Source organism: Lissotriton helveticus, chromosome 11 (assembly GCF_964261635.1).
Source record: "Lissotriton helveticus chromosome 11, aLisHel1.1, whole genome shotgun sequence".
In the NCBI taxonomy this organism is placed as follows: Eukaryota; Metazoa; Chordata; class Amphibia; order Caudata; family Salamandridae; genus Lissotriton; species Lissotriton helveticus.
The window spans coordinates 124,106,144-124,131,902 of NC_136072.1; the positions used below are offsets into that span (position 1 = coordinate 124,106,144).

Consider the following 25,759-nt stretch of genomic DNA (forward strand, 5'->3'; position numbering starts at 1 on the left):
TGTTATGGATATTGGTCTCATTATCAGGTTTGTCGACGCTTGGTACTGCATCTCTACTAGCGTCTTCTCTGGCTTTCCCGTTTGTCATGGTAAGTGTGCTGTTGAAACTGGAAGATTCCTCACTTCTTTTGGATGCTTCTTCACCACCACTAGTTTCTGTTTGGCTTGTACTGCGGATTTTTCATTCCCATAATATTACTGGCAGGTATAGACAATACACATTTTGTAGTCTAGTGTATATCTTCAGATTTTTTAGAGCTTCCCAGTCTCAATCTCTTTCTTTTAGGCCGTTGGGTTGATATTAATGTCCTCAAGAATCATCATTTTTGTGCATGCTTGTATTTCTTCTTTGAGATTTTTGACATCTGTCTCAGGGTTATCCAAAATACTGACTAGTTTTGCAACTGTCAAATTGATTAGATCCAAAGAACATTTGTTTAAGATGGGATTCCATCTCGCAATAGATGCTTTTTGGTCACTTTAATATTTGTCCTAATTAACATCAGGCAAACTGCCGTATTTCCCGCTGTTGCGGGGTACCCGTGACCAAAGGGATACTTGATTTTCTTCAAACGCACACCAGTATCTTACCAGGAATACCAGGCAAAACACAAACAGATGTGATCATAGGACATGTGATTCTTTTTTAAAGAAGGAGCCAGATTCAAGGAGGCCTAATTAGGCCTCTGGGATGTATGGAGAGAAAGTGTCAGAACTGGTCGCAGCTACATTATTCCAGGATAGATTTTTTTCAAATAGATCAGACAATAATGGACCAGGTCCTGGAACTTAAGCATATGCCTGCACATCTTTCATTACGCAGTACTATTACAAATTAATCCCAGTGTTAAGTTCAAAGTTATGAGCTCGACCCTGGATCATTCACTCTTGTTGGACCAAGAAGTGCTAAAAGATATTTGGGCAGAGGTCAAAGAGTTCTTTAAATGTAATATAGGAACTACCCCTCCACATATGGTATGGGTGTGTCGCCTGTAAGGCAGCCCCTTTGCGTGCGGGGAGGATTGTAGGAGAATGCTGGCCTGAAAAATTAAAACTGATCAAGTCAAAAACACAGTCAGGGAAATTTAAGAGAGTATATCTACTCACACACTGAACAGCAAAGAGGATATTGAAAAGGCCTTCCTCAGTTTTTTAGGGATCTATATACAGAAGATATGGTAATACCGAAGGAGCTGATTAATGAATGGGCTGGCCTTGGGCTACTAAGTAAACTTAGTGAGGAAGAAAAGGGGGATTTCAATACCACTATCAAACAATCTGAAGTTAGTACACCACAAGGGCTAGTAAGAAAGGGAAAGCAGCGGGCCCAGATGGGCTTCCAGTGGAAATATACAACGTATTTGAGGACATAATATTGACAATAATGACAAATTTATTTGGGGGAATATTTGAGAAAGGGAACAATCTTCCACCAACCTGGAAGGAAGCCACTATCACCTTAATTTTTAAGCCAGGGAAGAACACAGCAAATTGTGAATCATATAGATCTATATCCCTACTAAACAGTGATAAAAAAATCTTTGCCAAAGTACTCGCTGGGGGGTTGAATCAGGTAATAGGAACTCAACTTCATGGGGATCAAAGGGGTTTCCTTTGTTTCACTTTTTATCTGTTTTTTGATTAAAGAATGTCAAAAAGGCATGGGAATGGAATACAATAAGAGGCATGCAATGGGCATCCACCTTAACAAAACACCACAGCATTGTGCCAAGCTATGCAAAAGAAGCATACGTCAAAAATCTGAAAATATCAAGGGAATATGCCAAAAATAGAGAAATATAAGGGAGAAGGGGAAGGGAAAAGGTTAGGTTGAGGGTGTAACAGTCTGGGACATGTGCAATCTAAGAATGGCTAAAAGTAAGAGGGTGTCCTAAGCGAGCCAAAGGGTGGAATTTGCAGAGAACTACAGGGAGGCGGCCGGGGCTCCTGCGGTAAAAGGCTGGTCCTCCCTCCATTGGGTGTGGGCTCCAGAGTCCGGGGAGGGGTTGGGGGGTGGGTCAAAAAGTTGGAGGGCCTTGAGCCAGGGTGGTGTAAAATAAGAATATTTCATATTTGAGGAATAGTCAATTAGTGGCTACCAGATACGAGCAAACTTGGACTCAGTGTGTGATATCCTATGTGATAAGAGTTCCATAGCAATGACATGCCAAAGAAGTGTGAACCACCGGGCAATTGGCAGTGCGGAAGGTTTTTTCCAATGCAGGGCAAGTAACTGTTTAGCTACACCTAACGAACAAGTTACTTACCTTCGGTAACGCTTTTTCTGGTAGATACAATATCTGCCTGTGGATTCCTCACCTTGTGAATACCCCTTGCGTCAGCAACATTCGGAAATTCTTTTTTCGTAGCCTCGCGCCGACGTGGACTCCTGACGTCATAGAGACACGAGCTCGCTCGCGACTCCGCTGACGTCACCGTCGCCTATAATAGGCCCACGCCGGCGTGATGACATCAGTTCCACCCCTTTTTCCGTGCCATCGAGGCACACGGACGGACCAATGACAGTAGAAATATACAAGTATACACAGTACACCATAATCAAGGCAAAACACACAGTGTTAAGCAAAAGCAGGAAAGAAATTGGAACATTTCCTTGACAACAAAATATATATATACATTACATTACAGTGACTCTGGCAAAGAAGAGTGGACAAACGGGGAGGTGGGTGGGTCAGTGAGGAATCCACAGGCAGATATTGTATCTACCAGAAAAAGCGTTACCGAAGGTAAGTAACTTGTTCTTCTGATAGATACATCTGCCGTGTGGATTCCTCACCTTGTGAATAGAGTCCCACAGCAGTCCCCACTCCCGGAGGAGGGTGTCCACTCTTCTAAACCAGGAAATCCTGAAGGACAGAGCGTGCAAAATGACCATCCCTCCTCACCTCGGAATCCAAGCAGTAATGCTTCGCGAAAGTGTGGAGGGAAGACCAAGTTGCCGCTCTACAAATATCCTCTACAGGCACACCTCTAGCCAATGCAGAGGTCGAAGATTTAGCTCTAGTTGAATGAGCCCTTATACCCTCTGGTGGTTCCTTACCGGCCAAAGAGTAGCAGATCTTTATGCAGAGGACGATCCATCTCGATAAAGTTCTTTTATGGACCGCTCTTCCTTTCTTGCAGCCAGCAAACCCAACGAAGAGCTGGTCTTCCAAACGAAAGTCCTTGGATCTGTCCAAGTAAAAGGACACCGCCCTCTTAGGATCCAGACGGTGCAGTCTCTCTTCCTCCTTAGAAGGGTGAGGGGGAGGATAGAAGGAAGGTAAAGTAATGGACTGTCCTAGGTGGAAGGGAGTTACCACCTTAGGCAGAAAAGCAGCCCTGGTCCTGAGAACCATTCGATCAGCATGTATGGACAAGAAAGGGGGCTTGTGACAAAGAGCTTGAAGCTCACTTACCCTTCTTGCCGAGGTTATTGCCACGAGGAAGACCGTCTTAAGGGTAAGAAGCCTCAAGGGACAATTGTGGAGAGGCTCGAAAGGAGCACCCATCAAAAAGGTCAAGACCAGATTCAAGTCCCACTGAGGCACAATAAAAGGGACAGGAGGAAACTTATTAATAAGGCCCTTTAAAAACCTTAAAACCACAGGTGACTTAAAAAGAGAAGGCTGGTCAGGCAAACAGAGAAAAGCTGACAGCGCAGAAAGATAGCCCTTCACTGTAGCAACGGCAAGACCCTGCCGCGCCAGAGAAAGGGCAAACTGGAGAACATTAGACAAATGGGCCTTCAAAGGATCAACAGACCTTTCCCCACACCACGTGACAAATTTCGACCATCTATAAGAATAGATGGACTTAGTGGAGTCACGCCTGGCTGACAAGATAACATCCACAACGTCAGGCGGGAGGGAAAAGGAAATCAGGTTGCCCCGCTCAATCTCCAGGCATGAAGGTGCAATGTCTGGAGGTGGGGGTGTAGAACCTGCCCCTCCATCTGAGAGAGGAGGTCTGCCCTGTGAGGGAGACGGAGCGGCGGGTGAGAGGAGAGGTGGAGTAGATCTGTATACCACACCCTTCTTGGCCAATCCGGGGCGACCAATATGACTTGGGCCCGGTCTTGGCGAATCTTCCTCAGAACCCGAGGAATCAAAGGTATGGGGGGAAACGCGTAAAGGAGTTGACCTTTCCAACTCAACTGAAACGCGTCCCCCAAGGCTCCTTGCATCGGATACTGGAGACTGCAGAAAGACAGGCAGTGCGCATTCTCGTGAGTGGCGAACAGGTCCACCCGAGGAGTCCCCCACATCTGAAAGATGTCGTGAACAACCTCCGGGTGAAGCCTCCACTCGTGGTCGGCAGAGAACTGCCGACTGAGACTGTCTGCACGAACGTTCAACACCCCGGCCAGATGATTTGCCATCAGACAAATCTGATGGTCCTGATCCCAGGACCAGAGACGCAGAGCCTCTCTGCAGAGACACTGCGACCCTACTCCTCCCTGCTTGTTGATGTACCACATCGCGGTCGTGTTGTCCGTCAGGACTTGAACCGACCGACCGCGAAGGGAAGGGAGGAAGGCCTTGAGCGCCAAACGTATCGCCCGCAATTCTAGAAGGTTGATGTGAAGCAACCTTTCCTCTGGAGACCAAAGGCCCTTGACCTCCAGATCCCCCAGATGAGCACCCCACCCGAGAGTGGATGCATCCGATATCACCGTGGCCACCGATGGGGGAAGTTGAAAAGGCTTTCCTTGGGACAGATTGCCTTCCACGCCCCACCAAGACAGATCCGCCGCAGCTTCTCTGGAGATCCTCACTGACTCCCTGAGATCTCCGTTGTGCTGATACCACTGCTTGCAGAGGCACCACTGGAGCGCCCTCATGTGCCAGCGTGCATGGTTGACCAACAGAATGCATGAAGCCATCAGACCGAGCAGGCGAAGGACCTTCAGGACTGGAACAACCGCTCCATTGTAAAATAAAGGAATCATCTCCCGTATGTCGCGAATCCTTTGAGGGGGAGGGAATGCACGACATACGGTTGTGTCCAGTACTGCACCTATGAACAGGTTGCGCTGGGAGGGCACCAGGTGAGACTTGGGTACATTTATTGAAAAACCCAACCTGTACAACAACTGGGTTGTCTCCTGCAGATGATGAAGCACAACCTCTGACGACTCCGCTTTGATCAGCCAATCGTCCAGATACGGGAATACCAGAATCCCCGATCTTCTGAGATGCGCCGCCACCACTGCCATCACCTTGGTGAAGACCCGAGGTGCAGTAGTAAGTCCAAACGGAAGGACCGCAAACTGGTAGTGTTGTGATCCAACCGTAAAACGGAGATACCTCCTGTGCGACTTCAGGATTGGGATGTGAAAGTATGCATCCTGCAAGTCGAGTGACACCATCCAGTCTTCTTCCAGCAGAGCCTGAAGAACCTGAGCAAGGGTGAGCATCTTGAATTTCTCCTGCTTCAGATAAAAATTAAAGATCCTGAGATCCAGGATCGGACGAAGCCTGCCATCCTTCTTGGGAATCAGGAAATACCGGGAGTAGCATCCCTGACCCCTTTCCTGCTCTGGAACCACCTCTATCGCACCTTTTCTCAAAAGTGTTTGGACTTCCTCCTGTAGGAGTAACAGATGTTCCTCTGAGCAATATCCCTGGCAAGGAGGGTAATTGGGAGGGAATTCCCGAAAGGGAAGGGCATACCCATTTTCTACGAGATTGAGAACCCAAAGATCTGATGTAACCGATTCCCAATCTCGTAGAAAGTAGGTAAGCCGACCCCCCACTGGACCCACATGATCCTGAATGGTGGATCTAGGGCTGCTTTTCTGTGGCTGGGGGGTTGGAGGAGGTGGAGGAGGAAGAGACCTGACGACCTCGAGGACGTGACCTCTGTTTCCCTCTGTAAGACCTATACAAGGTATTCTGCTGCTGCTGTTGTTGCTGCTGCTGCTGAGCGGGTCTATACGACCGAAAGGAAGAGCGACCAAACCCTCTAAACTTTCTGGTCGTAGAACCCCTGACCTGAAGGCCAAGAGATCTAGCAGTTGCCCTGCTGTCCTTGAATCTCTCCAAGGCTGTGTCTGCCTTCTTCCCAAAAAGCCCCTCGCCATCGAAAGGCAAATCCAATAATGCAGACTGCACTTCAGCCGAAAAGTCAGATGACTTCAACCAGGCTGAACGCCTCGTGGCAACCGCCGTGCCCATGATCCTTGCCACAGAATCTGTTGTATCAAGTCCACTTTGGATGACCTGACGAGCCGCTGCCTGAATGTCAGATAAAGCCTCTTCAAAGTCCTTTCTACTAGCCTCAGGAACCTTAGGGACCAAAGAACTTATAGAGTCCATAAGAGCATGGATGTATCTTCCCATGAGGCAAGTGGCGTTAGAAGACTTCAAAGCCATGCTGGATGAAGAAAAAATCTTCTTCGCAATCTGATCTTGTTTCTTGGCTTCTTTGTCGCCAGGCACCTGCGGAAAAGCCCCAACAGACTTCTTAGAGCAAGCAGCCTGAATCACCAAACTTTCAGGGGAAGGATGCGAAGATAAGAAAGCAGGATCCTCAGGAGCCACTCTATACCTCCTAGCCACACTTTTTGCAACGGCAGGAGCAGAAAAAGGCTTTTTCCAAACTTCCATTATAGGATCCTTTAAGGCATCGTTAAATGGGAGCAAAGGTTCCACTGAAGAACTAGGAGAATGGAGAACCTCTGTCAACAAATTCGATTTAAACTCGACAGAGGGCAAAGTCAGACCTAAAAGTCCTGCTGCCTTCTTCATGACAACATGATAAGGTTGAACATCTCTGGAGGGAGCATCAGGTCCAGAAGGCAAAGACCACTCCGGAGAAAACTCAAGACCACTAGCATCCGCCAGGTCTTCGAAACAATCCCCTTCCAGTTCACCTTCCTCCACCTCAGAAGATGAATCATTAACTCTCTGCTCCTCCCGAAGCCGTTGAGCCTCTCTACGAGATCTCATTTTGACTCGAAGTGCAGCCGAATCCAACGCCGAATTCGACGGCGCCAGAGCCGACTTCGGAATCGAATCCGAGGGCTTGGAAGGCTGCCCCATAGAATCCAAGGGAGTCGATGACGCCGGGACCGGAGTCGCCGACTTCGGCCGAGCCGGCGTCGACACCGGCGTCGACCGCGGTGGAGCTTGGTACTGCCACAACGGAGTCGGAGCCGGCATATACGGCATGAAGGGTGCCGGAACATATGAGTGTGGAACACCCAAATTGAAAGCCATTGGACCCATGGGACCCGAAGGTGCTCCAGAGGGGTACCACGACCTCGAGAAAACACCATACATCGCGTTTAAAAACGCAGAAGGGTCCTGACCTGGAGTCGGAAATGGTGGATGCTCAGGCTGACCTCGAGGTACATTAGAATCTGTTTCCTCAACAGGATTCGAAGCCCCTTCCTCAACAGGAACTCCATCGGTGTCTTCCGGAGCCGGAGATGGAGCCAGAGATGGAGCCGGAGATGGAGCCGGAGACGGAGCCGGAGACGGAGCCGGAGACGGAGTCGGCGTCGGATCTGGAACTGGAGTCGGAGAATGGACCACCGACTCCGAAGGTGAAGCCTCACCTACCGACTCATGAGGAGGAATCACTTTCGACTTCATCCTTTTGGGAGACTTTGATCTGGAATGATGACGTGATCCGTGTCTCCTCTTCTTATGCTTCTTGCGGGAACCGGAAGCATGACCGGATGATGACTTCGAGGCCGACGCCTCTCGAGACCTTGACCTGGATCTCGACCTCGACTTCTTCGGATGCATTGAGGATCTTTTAACCTTACTTGCTTTAAGTTTGGCAACAAGAAGTTTAGATTCCCTCTCACGAAGAGCCTTCGGATTCATCTTTTGACAAGATGAACAATCATCGACGTCATGATCCGAGCTTAAACACCAGATACAGTCTTGATGAGGGTCCGTAACGGACATCATCTTCCCGCATTCTCTGCAAGGCTTAAAACCGGTCTTCTTTGTCGACATGACAATATCTGAGAATTGGAGAAAACGAAGAAACGAAGTAACAATGTACTAAGGCTACAGAGTATCCCGAAACAGTTAGCGTCGACGACGCGGAAAAAAAGGGAACTGATGTCATCACGCCGGCGTGGGCCTATTATAGGCGTCGGTGACGTCAGCGGAGTCGCGAGCGAGGTCGTGTCTCTATGACGTCAGGAGTCCACGTCGGCGCGAGGCTACGAAAAAAGAATTTCCGAATGTTGCTGACGCAAGGGGTATTCACAAGGTGAGGAATCCACACGGCAGATGTATCTATCAGAAATCTGAGCTATGAGGTGCTATTCAGAGTAAGTCTTAGCAGTGAGTGTTCAGGGCCAGATGCCAAGGATGATAATGTTATATGAGTTTGGGAGAGGGAAATATATGGTACCCATACCATTCTCAGGATTTCCTTCCAGTATAGGGTTAGTAGGGGGCAAGACCACCAAATATGAAAGAAGTCGCCGGTCGCTGTGTGGCAGAGCCAGCAGTGGGGGAAGGAAGTGGAGAACATTCTCTGTAAGCGTTACAGTGTGTAATACCACCTAGTCATAGTTTATGGGAAGTTTCACACTGGGCTATGCTCTAGTATATCCTAGGAATGTCACACCATAGTTTCTCTCATTGTTTCAAAGAGATGCCCTCTGTAGAGTCTGCATGCCACTGTGCTTGATAGGTATGTGAAAGAACAGGGGCAGAGTGTTGTAGCACTTGGTATGTGCGCGAGACCAAACCCTGTGTGCTATCAAAGGACCTCAATTATGTCTTGAAGGGGGTGAGATGCTGTGTTGCCCCCTGAGTGTTGGAGGGTTGAAGCAGTCAGTGTCTCAATTGATAATATTGCAACCAAAGGGAGTATGGAAGATGAAAGTCCACTTTGCATTAATCAATAGTTTTAAATGTGCCCCCCTCGAAACGATCTTTGATTGTACGACATTCACCCTCCCCCCAAGCGGGGAACGAATGCTGTTGTAAGGCAGGAGGGAAATCTGGATTATTAGCCAGGGGAGTATTAGGGGAAGGAAAGGTAATGAGACCCCATGAAGTCACTATCGTGTCCCAAATTTCGAGAACTGTCCTAGTGGGGGTGGTAATATATGCACTGCGGGGCCTAAGATGCTTCGGGAGCCCGACCAGGTCCCAAAGAGGCCAACATGCCACCGCTCGCCCCATGTGGAACCAGTGCTTTTCACTTTCCCAGTTGACCCACTCAGAGACATAACAGAGGTGTGACACCAAATAGTACTCCAAAAGATTAGGCCACGCAAGTCCTCCCGGTCTCTAGGAAGCATAATGATCTTACTGGAAAACCTTTGGCATTTCCCACCCCAGATAAAGGTGTGTATCTCACGCTGAAGGTGAAGGATAGCATCTGCAGGGATAGGGGTGGGCAGTGTCGCAAACAAATACAAGATTATTTGGCAGAATGGACATTTTATTTGCGTTAAGCTGGCCAAGCCAAGACGGTTGGAAAGGCTTCCACCTGCGCAGGTCCTCCAAGATGGACCTTCTATATTCCAACCAGTTGGCATGGGTCCAAGGTGTCGAAGACGGAGTTAGGTTCAAGCCCAGATAGCGAAGCGAGCGAGGGACCTATTGAAAAAAGGCGAGTGATTCCAAACCAGCATGTCTTTCTGAGGGATTGCCAAATGTAATGCTTGTGATTTGGCAATATTCATTTTAAAATCTGAGAGCTTCTGGGAGAGAGAACGCAGACCTGGCCAGAATAAGCAAAAGGTTGTCAGCGAAGAGAGCAATCTTATGGTTTTGGCCACCAAAAGGAATCCCTACAGCATCCTCCGCCGCCTGGCGCATAGCTATTGCCAAGGGTTCAACCACCAGGGCACAGAGCAGGGGCGAAAGCGTGCAGCCCTGTCTGGTGCTCCTCGTCACGTGGATGGATTGGGAGAGTAGGGCATTGATCCGAATCTGCGCTGTGGGGGGAGGTATAAGATTCCATAATAAGAGAGGTCGTGCCCGGCCCTAGACCAATTTTCAGTAAGATTGCACGTAAGAAGGCCCAACTAATGCAGTCAAAGGCTTTTTCCATGTCTAGGGAAAAAAGGCAAGCTGAGATGTCCCGGCGATGAACCTTCTCAACTAAGTGGGTTATTTAGCAAACATTGTCAGCACCCTGTCGATGACAGATAAGGCTGACCTGGTCTTTGTCAATTAGGCCGGGAGGTTCGGGTCCAGGTGGTTCGCCAAGATCTTAGTGTACATCTTTACATCTGTGTTTAGCAATGCTATGGGACGGTAAGAAGTGCACAGGAAGAGGTCCTTGCCAGGCTTAGGGATGAGCACTATATCAGCAGCAGACATAGTGGGAGTAAGGCCCGTGACTTCAGTGAACGAGTTAAAAAGCTGTAATAAAATGTCTTGGAATTGAGAGAGAAACATATAATAAAAGGAAACCGGGAGGCCATCCGGCCCTAGGGTTTTACCCACCGGGAGATCGCAGAGGGTGCCTTATTTGCTTGTACTTGGCCACAGTAATAGGGGCCTCTAAGAGCTGCGTATGTTGGGAGTTAAGGGGTGTCCATGGGCAAGAGTCTAGGAATTAATCAATGTCATCCCAGGAAGAGCTTTCTCCCTCATAAAGGGCAGTGTAGAAAGAGTGAAACGCATATTGCTTATCTTGCTCAGAGACTGCCCATGTATCATCTGCAAGTTTAATTTGGATATGTGGGCCCATGCCATCTATGGTGAAGCCGACGCGCAAGGATGGAGCCCAACTTATTACCCCCTCATAATATCTCTGCTTTAAAGCGAGGAAGGATCTTTCTGCTTTGTCCGTTTGGTGAGCCCTCAGTTGGCCCCGAAGCAGGGTCAGTTGTAGTTTATGGTGTCAAGAAGGGGCCGAATGGTCCTGTCGCTCAAAAGCTTTAATATCCTTAGTCAGGCCGGATTCCACCAATCTGGCTTCTTGTGTACGGGCAATAGTGACAGACATAATGACACCTTGAATTGTCGCCTTGGTGGCATCCCAAGGAGTAAAGGGTGAGGTTTCAGGAAGGGCGTTGGACTCAAAATAAGCTGAGATCTCTTTCAGTATCTTGGCCCTATTGATGGGGTCTCTCAACAGGTGAGGGGGAAACCACCACCGAGGGCCGGATCGCCATGAGGGGCCCCAACACCGTAATATCAATTCCAAATGACCATGGTCAGAGAGGAACATGTTGTAAATGTAGACAGACTCTAGGCCCTTCAGCAGTGCATGTGAGAGGAAAAAATAATAAGTGAAAGAATATGAGTGGTGAACATGTGAATAGAAAGAATAGTCATGTGTGTCAGGAACCCTAAAGTGCTAGACATCCGTGAGGCCTGTAAAGTCCCTATTTAAAGCAGCTGACATCGCTTCTGTGCCCTGAAAAGAGGCAGCGTGCGGTCCACGTCAGGATCCAACACCAGGTTAAAATCACCCCACTACCAGATCGCCCCCTTCCTGTGCCACTTGTTTAAGCAATATGGTCAAAAGGTATGCATCTTGTGATTGATTAGGTGCATAGATGTTTAGGAGGGTGTAAGAGTGTGTGTCTCATTGAACCATGAGTTTTAGGAAGCGACCCTCACCATCCCGGACCACCCGCAACACTTTAGAGCAGAAGTCACTTTGCACATGATTGCAACCCCAACCTTTTTAGTTGTACAGGATGCCTAATATTGTGTTAGGTACTTTGGATGGGACATTCAGTGTGTGTCGGACTTTAAAAGATGGATCTCCTGAAGGAAAATCACACCAGGGTCGTGTATAAGGAGATAACGCCAAATTTGGCATCTCTTGTTTGGGGCATTTAGGCCTCAAACATCTAAGGAGAGGAATTTGATGCAGTGTGTGTCAGCCGTGGTCTGGGTTAAGGGAACCAGCTAATGTGAAAAATTGGAAGGAAACAGGTGACACTCCTGAGCACAAAAAGGGCAGCCGTTGTGGGCACCGGTAGAGACATAAAGTAGACAAATGGACATTGGCCCAATATGGGGGAGGAGAGAAAGGGTGATGAAAGAGAGGACCAAAAGGCAACACAAAAGCCCGAGAAGAAGGGTAATCACCCCACAAGACAAAGTAGCCTGGGGAGAGGCTGCAGGGGACACATAGTTTGACCCCCGGCCATTCGAGAATGGAAAAAGAAGAAGGGGAGAAGAAAGAAGAAGATAAATAAATAGAGCTCCATTCACGTCCTGGAATGGCCCACATGTCGGAGCTTGAGCCTTTTGGAGAAGTCACTCTTCAGTGGGACAAATAGAGTGAGGGGGCGCAAAGACAATAGACAAGTCCACTGGTATCCCAGCCTCCGCAGCTAGCGGTCGTCAGGCCTGGATCCAGTCCCCTGAGAACAGAAGAGCCACAACAAAGAAGGACCATTGTCAGTCCCATCGCGGGCCCCATACGTCAAATTGCAAATAGGCAAGAGCTTCAGGATGCAAAGTCACAAGCCCCTAGGAGTGCACCCCTTCAGCATGGTATTACAGTATGAGAAGAGACCAAAGAGCAGCAGTGTCAATGTCCAGAGTAGGTAGTCACCAGGTAGCAGGGCCAGTACACGGGCCAGGACACAGCAACACCTGGATAAGATGGAAGCTGAAGTGGAGTGTGCCGGAGAGGATGCACCGTCCAGGTTGAGGGGATGGTGGATAATGTCCTGCTTGGCTTGAAGAGAGGTCCATTCCTTGTTGTGTACTCTGGGCTTAGTAGGTTTCACTGTAGACCGTTTCAGGCGTATGGCCTCACGGGGCGAAGTGCACGGCGGGATGGGCTGGATTCACGAGAGTCAGGTGGAAGCTTCACAAGCTTTTTAGTCTTGCGTAGGGATTGGACCACCTGGCGCCTGTCCTCCCACGTGAAGATAAGGGTAAAGGGATGGCCCCATTGGTATATGACGTTAACTTTGCTGGGTTTGTCCATGACAGGCGTGAAGTCTCTGCAGTGTCATAAAGTTACTGGGGCGAGATCCTAAAATACTTGCATGGAGTGGCTCTTGAACGTCAGGTCTGCTTTGCAACGTGAGGCTTGTAGGATAGCTTCTTTTTCAGTAAAGAAGTGCACGCAGGTGAGAATATCTGGGGCAAAGTCCGGATGCCTCGGGCCGTAACCACTCAATGAGCCCTATGCAGGGCAGGGGGGAGGTGTCATCATCTCCCCGGATCGCCTGGAAGGGGTCAGCCGTGAACAACATGATGTTTGAGCTCTCTGCCCCCCTGGAGAAACCCCTAATGTCAAGGTGTCCTGCTCCTGTTTTCCAAGTCTTCATGCTTTAAATAAAGGTCGATATGCTGTTTCTCCAAAGCAGTCATTCTGCAACACAAGTTTTCCTGGTCCTCTGAGTGGGAGTCCACCGTGAGTTCCAGGTCATCGATGCACCCCCCCATCTCGGTGACGTTACGTTTAAGGTCATGCAGGTAGGTTTTGACTTCAGACTTGAGATAGCCAATTTCAGATCTTATTTCTTGCAGGAAGTTGTTCATATAGGCCTGTGTGAGGGGGGCAGCAGAAGGATCACCAGATGGGGCGGCCAGAGGAGATTCAGAGGTGGCCAAGTTTGGAGGGCTGGGTTTAAGCCACAGAGAAGTGACAGCATTATCCTTAGATTGATTGGCAGGTGTATCCCTGTTGGGTTTGCCCCGTGGCATGGTAGAAGTGTGGTCCTCGGTCAGCAAGCAGCCCATGGGAGAGTAGGGCGCAGTAGTGTGGCGTGTTCAATATCAGAGATATGCCAATAGCTGCGCGGGCCTGAAGCAGTCTCCACTCAGCCCAAGTGAAGGCCAAGGGATTACGAGGGTAGTTCCCCACGCAATTCAAGCAGAGTTCAACAGTGAGGAGGAGGGGCCATAGGCCAGGCACAACAACTGGGCCAATCCTTTCCAGGGTGGTTGTGAAGAAAGTCCAAAGAGGCGAGTTACCGTCTGTCGCGACCCAGTGCATCACACACACCATCAGAGAGGCTAGGGAGGGTATGCTGTGCGCTGTCACAGCCAAGCGTGGCCCTGCAGGGGTTACATAGCAAAATCAGGTGAGAACTCTGTAGAGCATGAGCCAGGCCCCAGGGTAGAGCTGAGGGGACGGAAGTAGAATTAGTCAGGTGCAACAAGACTTTAAAATTGCTCCTGAGTGACATTGAAGCAATGCCAGGACTCTGGGCAGGTAACGCCGATGGCTGCAAAGGGACATCTGTGTGTTGGAAGGTAATGTTCACATGAGCAGCAACGGGTCACAGGTAAGTGTGTATATCCCTTGGAGGCAGCAAGCGAGGCAGCCCGGCGTCAGAAGAAAGCAAGGTCTCAAACCTTCAAGGCCAAGGGAGCAAGACAGAGGGAGGGACGGAAAGCAGTCCCCGCTGTGCAATCTCACTCCCGATCACTGCTAAACTCCTATGCATGGCTCTAAGTCCAGACGGGCTAAGGCAAGTTCAGGGTTACTCCAAGGGCCAGGGCGCAGGATGCGGCAGTCCCCGAGACAGTCCGCCAACGTCGCAGGCAGGTTGCACCCCTCCACTGCAAGCGAGTGGGGCCCAATGCACATATTTTCAGCCAGGAAATCCGCTTGCACCAGGGCAGCCCAGGGAACAGCGTACCAGTTGCATGAGGCCGTTCGGGAGCAGCGGGCAATGCCGCAGAAGGCCCCAAGATGGTTGGTAAGGACCGGCAGACCCTGGACGAGGGTACCCAGGAGAGCGCTGGCAGGCGGGTGCAGGCGTCCTGTCAAGGCACCACGTGGCGGAAACAGCGGGTCACTCAGGCAGGTCCAGGGCTCCCCCTTGGGCCAGAGCGCAGGACATGGCAGGCCCTGAGCCTGTCCACCAATGTTTCAGGCAGGTTCCACCCCCCCAATGCGGACACACGGGGGCAATGCAAGTGAGACCAGCAAGCAGCCCGCCCAATCCAAGGACGGCCCAGAGAACAGCGCACATGCCGCAGGAGGCCATTCAAGAGCAGCGGATGGCGCCGCAGGAGATCCCAAGATGGAGGGGCAGGCCCTAGCCGGGGGCTGCCAGGAGAGCGTCGGCAGGCAGGAGCAGGTGTTCTGGCCGGTCCCCAGATGGCACGAACAGCTATGGGGAGATAAGATGCGAGGACACAGTTAAATAATCTATGGCATGTATTAAGGCTCACAATATTTAACAAAGTGAAGCCCGCTTTTTTTTTTAGGAGAAACCATAATTATTCCCTCCAGAGAGCAAACTGGACATCTTTCAGAATATCAAAAAAGGTGCACAATTAAATATCTTAAATGTAATTGGGAGGAAGCAGATGACATACATATGTTTGTGGAATGCCCAAAGATACAGGTGTTTTGAGAAAATGTTGGTAAGATAATGAAGAGCATTTTGGGTGCCAATGTGAAAGTAAGCCCCTGCCTCATTTTTTGGGTATCTTGGAATGCACAGTGTGTTTAAGCAAGGATTCCAACAAATAAATGTTCTATATGATATTGTTGGCACAAACAGAGAGCTGTAGAAAATGGTTTGCTGCAGTAGCTCCATCCAGCGTTGAATGGCTCGACTCTGTGATATATATGTCAAAACTAGACTGTAGTGTCATTGCCCAAAAAGCAAAAGATGTGGGATCCCCTGATGAATTGGGTGAGGACGAGCCACGTGGGAAATCCTTAAACCCCAGCTTCTTTCTGGTCACTTTTTAATTGCTTTATAAACAAGTGCAATGAGGACTTAACTTATCCGCTCTCATACATGTTCCACATGTTGAAGAATGTTACTCTATTAAACATGTGCTTCTTATTAAAGCTATCTTAGACATCAGCCTCTTTGACGTCAGTGTCTTTTCTGCTGTTTTTCACAAGGACTAGAACTTCGGACCCACTATCCCCTTTATAGGTCTCGCCTGGCGTTGCAGCGCGAAGCGCTGTCGCCAGCTAGACCTATTGTGGTTGTGTTTCCTTCCAAGTGGTACAGACCAGTGCACAAGCAGATTCTGGTCTGTGAACGCGCTTCCCAGAAACTGTGAAAACCAAGTCAGCCTCTCGCCTCTCTAAATCGTGCGTGCGCACACACACACAGCCACACCCACGCATGCACACACACACACACACACACACACGCGCGCACACACGCAGGCACACACACACACACGCAGGCACACACACACACCCCTACAACTAAGCCCCACCCGCCACACTCACCGGGCTACAGGCTCCAGGCTCCGTCATGCGGGGCTTCCCTCACTTGCATCGGCGGCCTCTGCTCCTCCTACGTGCCTACAGCGTTTCACAGCCTCCCCTGGGGCGGGACTTCCGCCTTCTGCCCTTCTCGTCCAGTCACTGTGTGTGTGCGGGCTTCCCGCAGAAGGCAGAAGTCCTGCCCCAGGGGAGGCTGAGAAACGCTGTAGGAGGCATACGAGTGCTGGAGTCTCTTGTTACTGTTCTTGCCAACACTGGCAGCCATCATGTGAAGAGAAACAAGGGCAGTGTGAGCAAGGTGAGACCACATGAGAGCAGTGCATGGCATCTTAGGGAACCACTGCCAAACCAAGGGAAAGAAGAGACAACTTTGTTACCAGAAGACAGCACACTAAGATTCAACATCTCCTACAGGTGCAACTTGAACGTGAGATCGTGTATGAATTGGACACAGTACAGCCCAGGGAGCGTGGGAGAAATATCTACACAATTTAATGGATCTTTCCAAGCCACAAAATGCCTTCACACTCAAATGCCAAGAGCAGAGAGGTCTGTCCTTTTGAGGAAATCTCGGGTTTTACATTTAAAACTAATAGGGTTTTCGGTAAAAGGCGAATAACCTCGATATTGTAATGATGTGTGTCAATGACAACTTTGAACTGCTTTAGTGTAATTCCCGCAAATCTTTAAAGCTCCCATTTGATACTCAGGTGACACAGTTTGCTTTGTTAGTTTTCAGCGCTGTGTTTTATAGTTGTTTATCATAAACTCCATGTCCATCACTAAAACGTATTAAGTCACTTCCACTTCATCGCTCTATGACGGATTACTTTCATAGATCACTTCTTTCTGTTGTGGGGTGAAATGAAAGTGTTACAACACTGACTAAATGTACACATTTCACCGCACAAGTGCTGTTTTATGTCTAGGTCTGGTGGGTATTAGGACCCCAGAGTAAACAGGGGGACAAGGTACAAAACCGCATTTCTTGTAATACTTTCCTAGCAGGTCTCACCCAAAAAATTTGCCAATAAATAAACATCAGTTTATTTTGCTTTGTTTTGAGTGGTGGATGGGAGAGGTGTGCTTCGTGGTTCTTGCCAAGAACACAGAACCATTTTAGAACAGCTTTGGAAAAAATGTAATATTAATGTGCACAATACTGTAACATGGCTCATGTGTCCATGTAATGATGTACGCGTAAATCAAATGCCAATAAAGTGATTTTTTTTTTAATTGCACTTAGGATGCTTAGAAAATGTCCCAGTGGCGTTGTAAGTGTGCCTTGAGCCCCAAGGTAATGACAGAAATAGGTCCATTTATCTGATGGTAGGGGATTAAAAGGCACCTATAAACTGTGGTGCAGAGGGCACTTTACATCCTTGTGGCACTGCACCTGCTGCACGAGTATCAATCAAATATAGCCTTATTGGGCTAGCATAGAAACCACAAAAGTGTCACATTATGTACAATAATACAATAAATAAGTACAATAATACAATAAATAAGTACAGTAACACTTATGAAAAATAAAAACAGCAAATGTGAGAAACATAACCTCTAAGCCATCCAGATATGCAAAAATGCATTCAATCATCCACTGAATTCTGTGATCTCAGAGCAGCTTTAAACAAGCATTTACTTGGATGCACTTGGCCTTACGGACGGGTGGAGATACAAACATCCTGGTGACTGTGGGTACACTTTCCACTCGGGAGTTCACGGTAGTCTCTCCCGTATTGATTATTTTTTCCTCTCTGCAGATAGCCTTCCTCACTTGACTGAGACAGAGATAAAGCCGCAGGGCATCTCTGACCACTCACCGGTCGCTATGACATATACCTCCCACGTCAAGGCTCGGAAACTAATCTTTCCAATTTCTCCTGGCTATTTACAGATCCCTAAAATTCGAAAGGAACTTATTGCAGTCACGGAGCACTACTTTCAAGAAAATGCAGATTCCGTAAACTCACCAGGCATCCTGTGGGAGGTTTATAAGACCGTGCTGAGAGGGCAGGCTATAGCCTCGATAACGGGGCAAGGCGGGCAGCTAAAAGTGACTTAGAAACGATTGAAACCGAACTGGCCATCCTGCAATCACAGCACAACATTGACCCCACGGTAGAGACGGCACAGCAGCTGCGCCTCAAACAATGCGAGTTTACTGAACATCAACGGGAACAAGTTAGACTGCGGCTCCAACACACGCACCACACTATTTATGAAGTAGGGGATAAGGCGGGGAAACTTTTGGCCTGGTTGGATCAGAAGGAGAGGGCCCAGAGGACGATAGCACAACTCCACACCCCCACGGGCGTAGTTGTCACCACCCCAGTGGACATTGTTGACACCTTAGCTGACTATTAAGAACAAGTTTACACCTCTAATTCGCACTTGACGACGGAAGAGGCACAAACCTACATTAAAGACATAAAAATGCCGTCTCTATCGGAGGATGAAGACTTACTTTTAGAATCCGATTTTACAAAGGACGAAGACATTGCTGCGGTTCAGTCCCTGCAATCGGGTAAAGCTATGGGACCTAACGGGATCCCTATTGAATTATATAAGCGAGTATCTGAACTAACAGACCCACACCTCTTAGCTATGTTTTTAGATAGTCTGAGTAGGGGGGAATTGCCACAGGATCAACGAATAGCCACAATTGTTGCAATACCGAAACCTGGCAAAGCCCCGGACGAGTGTACATCATACCGTCCGATCTCATTACTTAACGCGGAAGCCAAGATTTTAGCCAAAATGGTTGCCAACCGGCTAACCCCACATCTTGAAACACTGGTCCACCCGGATCAATCCGGCTTTATGCCAAATAGAAACACTGCTCTTAATCTGTGACGAGTCCACGCGGTGATGGCAAGGATCCCAAGTCTCCCAGAGCCTGCGGTTATTCTATCCCTGGATGCCCGAATGGCATTTGACATGGTTGAATGGCCCTATTTATTTGCGGTCCTCCGGCATCTTGGCTTGGGACCCAAATTTTGTGCATGGGTACAACTGCTCTATACTAAACCACTGGCACAGGTAGTGGCCAACGGTCATATTTCTAGGAATTTTCCGCTCGGTCGCGGCACACGTCAAGGGTGCCCCTTATCACCCTTGCTCTTTGCTTTGATTCTGGAACCACTGGCAGCATGGATCCGGTGGGACCACATGATAAAGGGACTCAGTTGGACTGCGACATGGGAGGACCGTATATCAGTATATGCGGACAATATCCTTTTATACTTGACCCTGCCCAGACTCTCGATCATAGTTCTCCTTAATATTTGTGAAATTTTTGGACGGGTCTCGGGGTATACCATTAACTGGTCCAAGTCTGTTTTGTTTGTCCTCAAGGGTCCCCCACCGCAACTTCCGGCAGACTGTCCATTGATAATCACTGAAGAGTCCTTTAAGTACTTGGGGATTTGGGTGACGCCTAATCAAGAGGCCTTTTTCCGCCGTAATTTGGTACCCCCTCTTGAGCGTTTTCGCACTGATGTACAACACTGGCATACCTTGCCCTTGACCTTCCTGGGAATGCGGCATTATATAAAATGAAGACATTGCCTCGGCTGCTCTATATCCTCGAGAATACTCCATTCTCTGTCTCTCCAAATTATTTCAGATCCATAGACACACTGGTCTCAGGTCTCCTTTGGGGAGATAAACCGGCACGCAACTCCCGACAGAAATTAGTTCGGGGCTGGTATGACCGTGGAGTTGCTCTCCCCGATATCCAACTATACTACTGGGCGGCCCAGTTAAAGATCATAAATCAATGGTTACACGCACCCCAGATTGAGCCAGCGTTTAAAGCAGATAGGTACGACCTAGGTAACGATGGAGTGTTAGCTGCATTCTACGATAAAAGGGGCACCTCGGCCTTGCTTGGCCCTACGGCCCACACAGTTAAATTATGGTATGAGGCCCAGACCCGCCTTAAATGTAAAAACGTCCTTACACAAATGGCTTCACTTGGGTCATCGCGCCAATTAGGCCGCTTATGCAACAGTAGAGGCTTCCAGGCATGGGATCTGATCGGTATTTCCACAGTGGGAGACCTCTGGAAATGAGGTGCCATCTTAACATTTGAACAGCTTATGGAACAATATGACCTGGCGCCCACTGAAAGGTTGAGATACCTGCAAATTCATCATGCCTTGGGATCACTTATCCGGCCTGGGGATGAGGTTCCAGACTCTACCCCGCTAGAAGACAGGATCCTTACAGAGCACATGCCCAAAAAAGTGAACTCATTTGTTTATCGTAAGCTCATTAATAACCTTACGGACCCAACTTTGAAACTAAAGGACAAGTGGGCTAAGGAGGTGGGAGAGTTTGATGAGTCAGATTGGCAGACTGCGCTTTCCTCCCCCCCGGGAGGTTGCTATTCCTTCCAGACTTCGACTTGTACAATTGAAAATACTACATCGGGTATATTATAATAGAGTCACCCTGCACGCGATTGGGAGAGCCGAACATAAATACTGTTTGCGAGGGTGCGGGGAGGAGGGACGTTCTTTCACACCATCTGGGATTGCCCTCGCATTGCAGACTATTGGGCCACGGTAATGAGGACTATGTCACAGGTGGTTAAGGACTCAATAGTTCCGGACCCTAGGTGCTGTCTATTAAACATCTGGGAAGCCAATTATCTCACTCACTCCACCCAGGACTGGATGACGTTAGGAATAATGTACGCTAAAAGGAACATAACTAGATACTGGGGATCCCCGGTGGTACCGGCAGTCAAGGATTGGTGTTCTGATCTTGACTTCGCAATGTTGGCTGAACGAACGGTGTATCTGAATCCAAAATGTCCACGGAAGTGGGTAAGGCTTTGGGGTGCATGGAATGAATACAGGGGATATTTGTGTGACCCTCCGATGATGGACAGTGAAAGTGACTCTGAGTAAGAGGGTAGGGGAGGGGGGACTGCTAACGGGCACGAGATGTATCCAATTGCCATAAATGTAATGCTTCCTATCATATGTTTTTTGTATCTAGATCATACGCTTGCCGATCTCTATGTGTGCACACTGTGATTCTCTGTATGCCCTATGGTTGCTTTGATTAATATTAAAAATTGTTATACGGAAAAACAAAACAAAACAAGCATTTCCAATGCAATAGGTCTCGCATTATTAAAGTTTGAGCTATTGGCATTGTAAATGACAATGCCTTTTATTCATTTGCATCGGTGCGTAAATAAGCACTTTGTACTTATAGTCCATGCTTATGAAAAGCAAGGCTGGCAGTCTCTTTTACTGCCAGCCTTGCTCGTCGCAAGCAAGGACTATACGTTCAAAGTGCGTGTTTATGTACCGATTGCAGGTTTTAAAAACAAATTAATAAAAGGCATTGTCATATACAATGCCAATAGCTCAAACTTTAATAATGCGAGACCTATTGCATTATAAATGCTTGTTCAGATTGTATATGCTACAGCGTTCTATTTTACACCTCTTGAATAACCAACGAATACAAAGCAACATAACACGGTTATAAAAAATAAGAGTTGCAACCCCTTTTTAATTTCAACACTTGATGATAATAGGACATACTTTAGGAAGTTGTCATGGACTAATGCTTAGCTGTTGACTCATTTAACCTTATCGAAGCAGAATGTATTTTGGAGGTTGAAGTTTAGTGTCACAAGATGTTACCCTATATTACCCTCTAATCTTTTAATTCTTATTCAATACGCGACCTATTGCATTGCAAAAGCAATAGGTCTCGCATTTGCGAGAGATTAAACTATTGGCATTGTAAATGACAATGCCATTTATTTATCTGTTTTCAAAACCAACACATAAATAAAAATGTTGTCATTTACAATGCCAATAGCTCTAACTTTTGCACAGGCGAGACCATGCATTGTAAATGCTTGTTTACTATCTGTCACGCGAAGGTTTTGGAAAAAAATCAAATAATGCTCCCCCCGCCATAGGAGATATCTCCCATGGCGAGGGGAGCATTAATTTTTATTTTCAAAAAGAAAATGCTGTTGCAGCCTTGCACCAACAGCGATTTGCATTGACAGGAACCGCTGTGATGTCAGTTCCTGCCAATGCATTATAAATGACTGCCAGTTTGGCAATCATTTATAAATTTGGCGGTCAGGACCTCCACCAAGGCGACAGAGAAATGTACTCTTTCACACTGGCGGAACAATTGCCCGACCACCAAAATATGAATCAGGGCCTAAGTTACTTAAATATAATGCGCAGACCTACTTTTACTTGTCACAGTACATTAACAGATACAACTTTAGTGAAACTCATAGGAGGTCATGAGATGCGGATGTGCCGTAGAATGGAAAATTGGGTAGGAAAGCTGAAAGCCTGTCAAAAGGATATATACACAACTGAGTGAGCACTGTAATGAAGAAAGTGGACGTTTTAATGGAGATTCTTGTTAATGTCATTTCCCTATATGTGCTTACAACAAAGCCCCAACTTGGACATACCACGTATCTAGCATGCCTGAAGAAAATCACATTATTAACTTATCCACTCACTTATTTTGATGCTTAAATTATCAAGTGAAGCAAAACAGCATGTTTAGTTTAATTTTTCAAATGGGAGTTATACAGCACATTAACATTTAGGGCCTGATTTTGATGCCGGGCAGAAAGCCTCCGACATCGAGGGTTTCCCTACAAATGCCATATTACGATGACGGAAGTCGGAGGGAAACCCACGGAGGGATTCCGCTCCTCTTCCGATGGGCTCAAAGAGCCCGTTGGAAGAGGAGCAAATTGTAATACCATGAATGACGGTGGAGCCAGCCTCTGCTTTGATGTCCGGATTACAATGTCAGTCTCTGATAGCCTTTCCATCATGGAAAGACTGTCGGAATGTGACTTTGGGGAGACCCTAGAAGGGCCTCCTTCCCCCCTGGCCCTGTTATGGGGCCTGGTAAACATCCCTGCACCATGTGTTAGGCACAGTGAGGTGTCTGCCACACGGTGTAGGGATGTTTCCAAACATATAGTTAACTAAGGCAGCTTGTGCTGCGGGCCTTTTGTGCAAGCCGCACAAGCTGCACTAGTAAAATGGATGTTTTTGACCGCCCTAGGGGCTGTTGCATCCTAATACTGAGGTTAGAACCGCTGACATAAGGTCAGGAGGTTCCAGACCCCTACGGTGTCGTAATGAGCCTCCTAAGTGTTCCTGACCACCAATTCATGAATAGTTGATTAACAAAATACAGTGGTGGCACAGAACATACCCTAAAATATTATCATATGCATATGAAAAAATAACATTATACTTTTGCGGAAGGTGATTATAAAGTTACCTGAATGATGTAGACTTCTTCTCTACCATTACACCAAACCTCAAATTTCTTATTATCTCCTTTTACATTCTCTGTGATGCCAACAGAGCTCATCTGCATAAAAAATAGCAAAGGAAAAAGCTTGAGTAGACAATTCTTTCATGCTACTGCTGTGATCCACGGTATGCCTGCTATTAAATAGGACAAATATGATATAAAGCTGATATCATAATCCAACAAAATTAATGATTAATGAAATTATGATGCAGATGTACAAGCATGAGCTCAACGATTACTAACTTCCAAAGGTGAATCAGACATTGCAATTAGAGCACTCATGTCAACAAACAAAATTGCAGTATTTGCTAATTTAATTGCAACCCACTTTACTCAAAATGTGAAGATGCGATTCTTAAAATGGCTGATGTCTTTTTGTTGGGACTGTGGCATCAACTTCTTTTCAGGACAGTTTTGGATAGTGCCTTGAATTCGTAATTATTTACTAAATTGTGGAAAAAATTGCAGAAATGGGAGGCATATTTAACAAATATACCTTTCAATATTCTTGTTTTAAGGTTTTGAATAATTCTTTGATAACAAGCACCAGAACCTTTTTCATTTAGGGAATATTACTGTATCCCTTTGCTCACCCTTCAGCTATCTTTACCCATTAAAAATAAAAATCAAATTTATAATTTCTTGGCATATCAAATGTACTGACAAGATGGTAGACTACAGCATAGAACGGTATATTTCCCAGATCGTATAAAAGGCTCTAAAGATCACAAAAGTGTATGCAAGTTTCACTTTATGGAAGTGTATGGCTAGAGATCTATGGTCTTCACTTCAGTACTTTGATACAATAATAATGCATTGGGTGGTGTATTTACCAGCTGTATTACTAGCATATTACTCAAGGCTCTGGGTCTCTAGATGGGAGTTAACGCTGTAATACCAAGTGATTTCCCAATTTATGATGTGCAAAATCCAGGATGTTACATTTTTTCCCCACATAAACTCTGCTACACTTGAACTGTTGAAAATCATGCTTGGAACAACATGTAAGATGTATAATTAATGCACATCTTGGAATCCCTAATAAAATGGATGCATAGGTTGAGTGGTATTGCCTTGATATCAGATTTTGGGGAAACATCCTTTACAACGCAACTTTTACCACGCAGTGCCTTTACGACGCAACTTTTACAACGCAAACCATTACAACGCATTGCGCTGGGGGGCACTCTAGGATAGGGAATAAGTTTAATTTACTATCCAACACCTTCCCTAGTGTCCACGGGGACTGGAGTTGGAATAGTAAATTAAACTATTCACTATCCAGCAGCCCAAAGCGCTATGCGTTGTAAAGGTTTTCGTTGTAAAAACCGCGTTGTAAAGGCATGCGTTGTAAAAGTATGCGTTGTAACGTCATACATCCCAGATTTTGATATCAGATTTTGAATTATTTCCATTTTTACTGATTTCTACAGCTAAATACAGACAGAAAACAATGTATGTCATTCTTTATAGAAACAGAAAACTACAGAAATTGGCTTTTTTCCATGAATCACAGTGATGGCATCCAAGACTTTCAGTCCAAAACCTGTGCAGAACACAAGGAGTTGAAAAAAAGGGATACAATTTTCTTAAATAACTTTATATGTGTGCCGTATAATGCGAGTATTTATTATATGAATGTGTTGTCATATCATATTTATCCGCTCATAGTGCTCAAATGGCACCAAAGTATGAGTATACATTAATATGGAAATATATTAGGTATGACTTCACTTGTTTGTGAAATACAAAATAAATGAGGATAATGATAATCTGGGCAACAATTATATATGAATAAATGCCGGTGTATATGGTAAAAAGCACATACCATAAATTGAGAGCACTAATTATGACAAACAAGTTATTTAGAATTGGGGATTCAATAAGCTTCCATTTTTTCCTTTCAACAAAGTTTGTCATTAAAAAGACAAGCACATTTTATCACAGACTATCTGGGTATACATATATCTTTTTGATCACCAGGAAACCATTCCTCAGTCCCACAGGACATCTAGACAGCAACACCAACCTGAGTTATCTTAGAGTATTCCCAACATATATAAAAAAAAAAGGTTCTGGGATACGAAGATTAATAGCTCTAAGATGCTCCTTTGTTAAATGCCATAAACAAATCAATTTTAACACATTTTTCTTTGAAGGGAGGGGAGTAAATTCTTACCCAAATCGTTTCCTTTTCTTACTGCAAATATTTGCTCCAAGATTATGAATCTCTTTACTCTTATGTGGGTGCAGTGGTAATAATGTAATTGTTTACTTATCTTGTTATCAACAACCATAT

The 25,759-nt window shown here is 46.7% G+C and overlaps 1 protein-coding gene across 4 annotated transcripts in view; it reads right to left on the reverse strand.

Moving 5' to 3' along the window:
• MCF2L2 (MCF.2 cell line derived transforming sequence-like 2) overlaps positions 1-25,759 on the reverse strand; it is a 2,082,183-nt gene that overhangs the window by 172,123 nt on the left and 1,884,301 nt on the right. For all 4 annotated transcript variants that reach the window (XM_078665987.1, XM_078665986.1, XM_078665989.1 and 1 more), the window contains exon 23: positions 23,425-23,517. In XM_078665987.1, the coding sequence (XP_078522113.1) occupies positions 23,425-23,517 (93 nt within the window). The remainder of the gene's footprint in view (positions 1-23,424; positions 23,518-25,759) is intronic.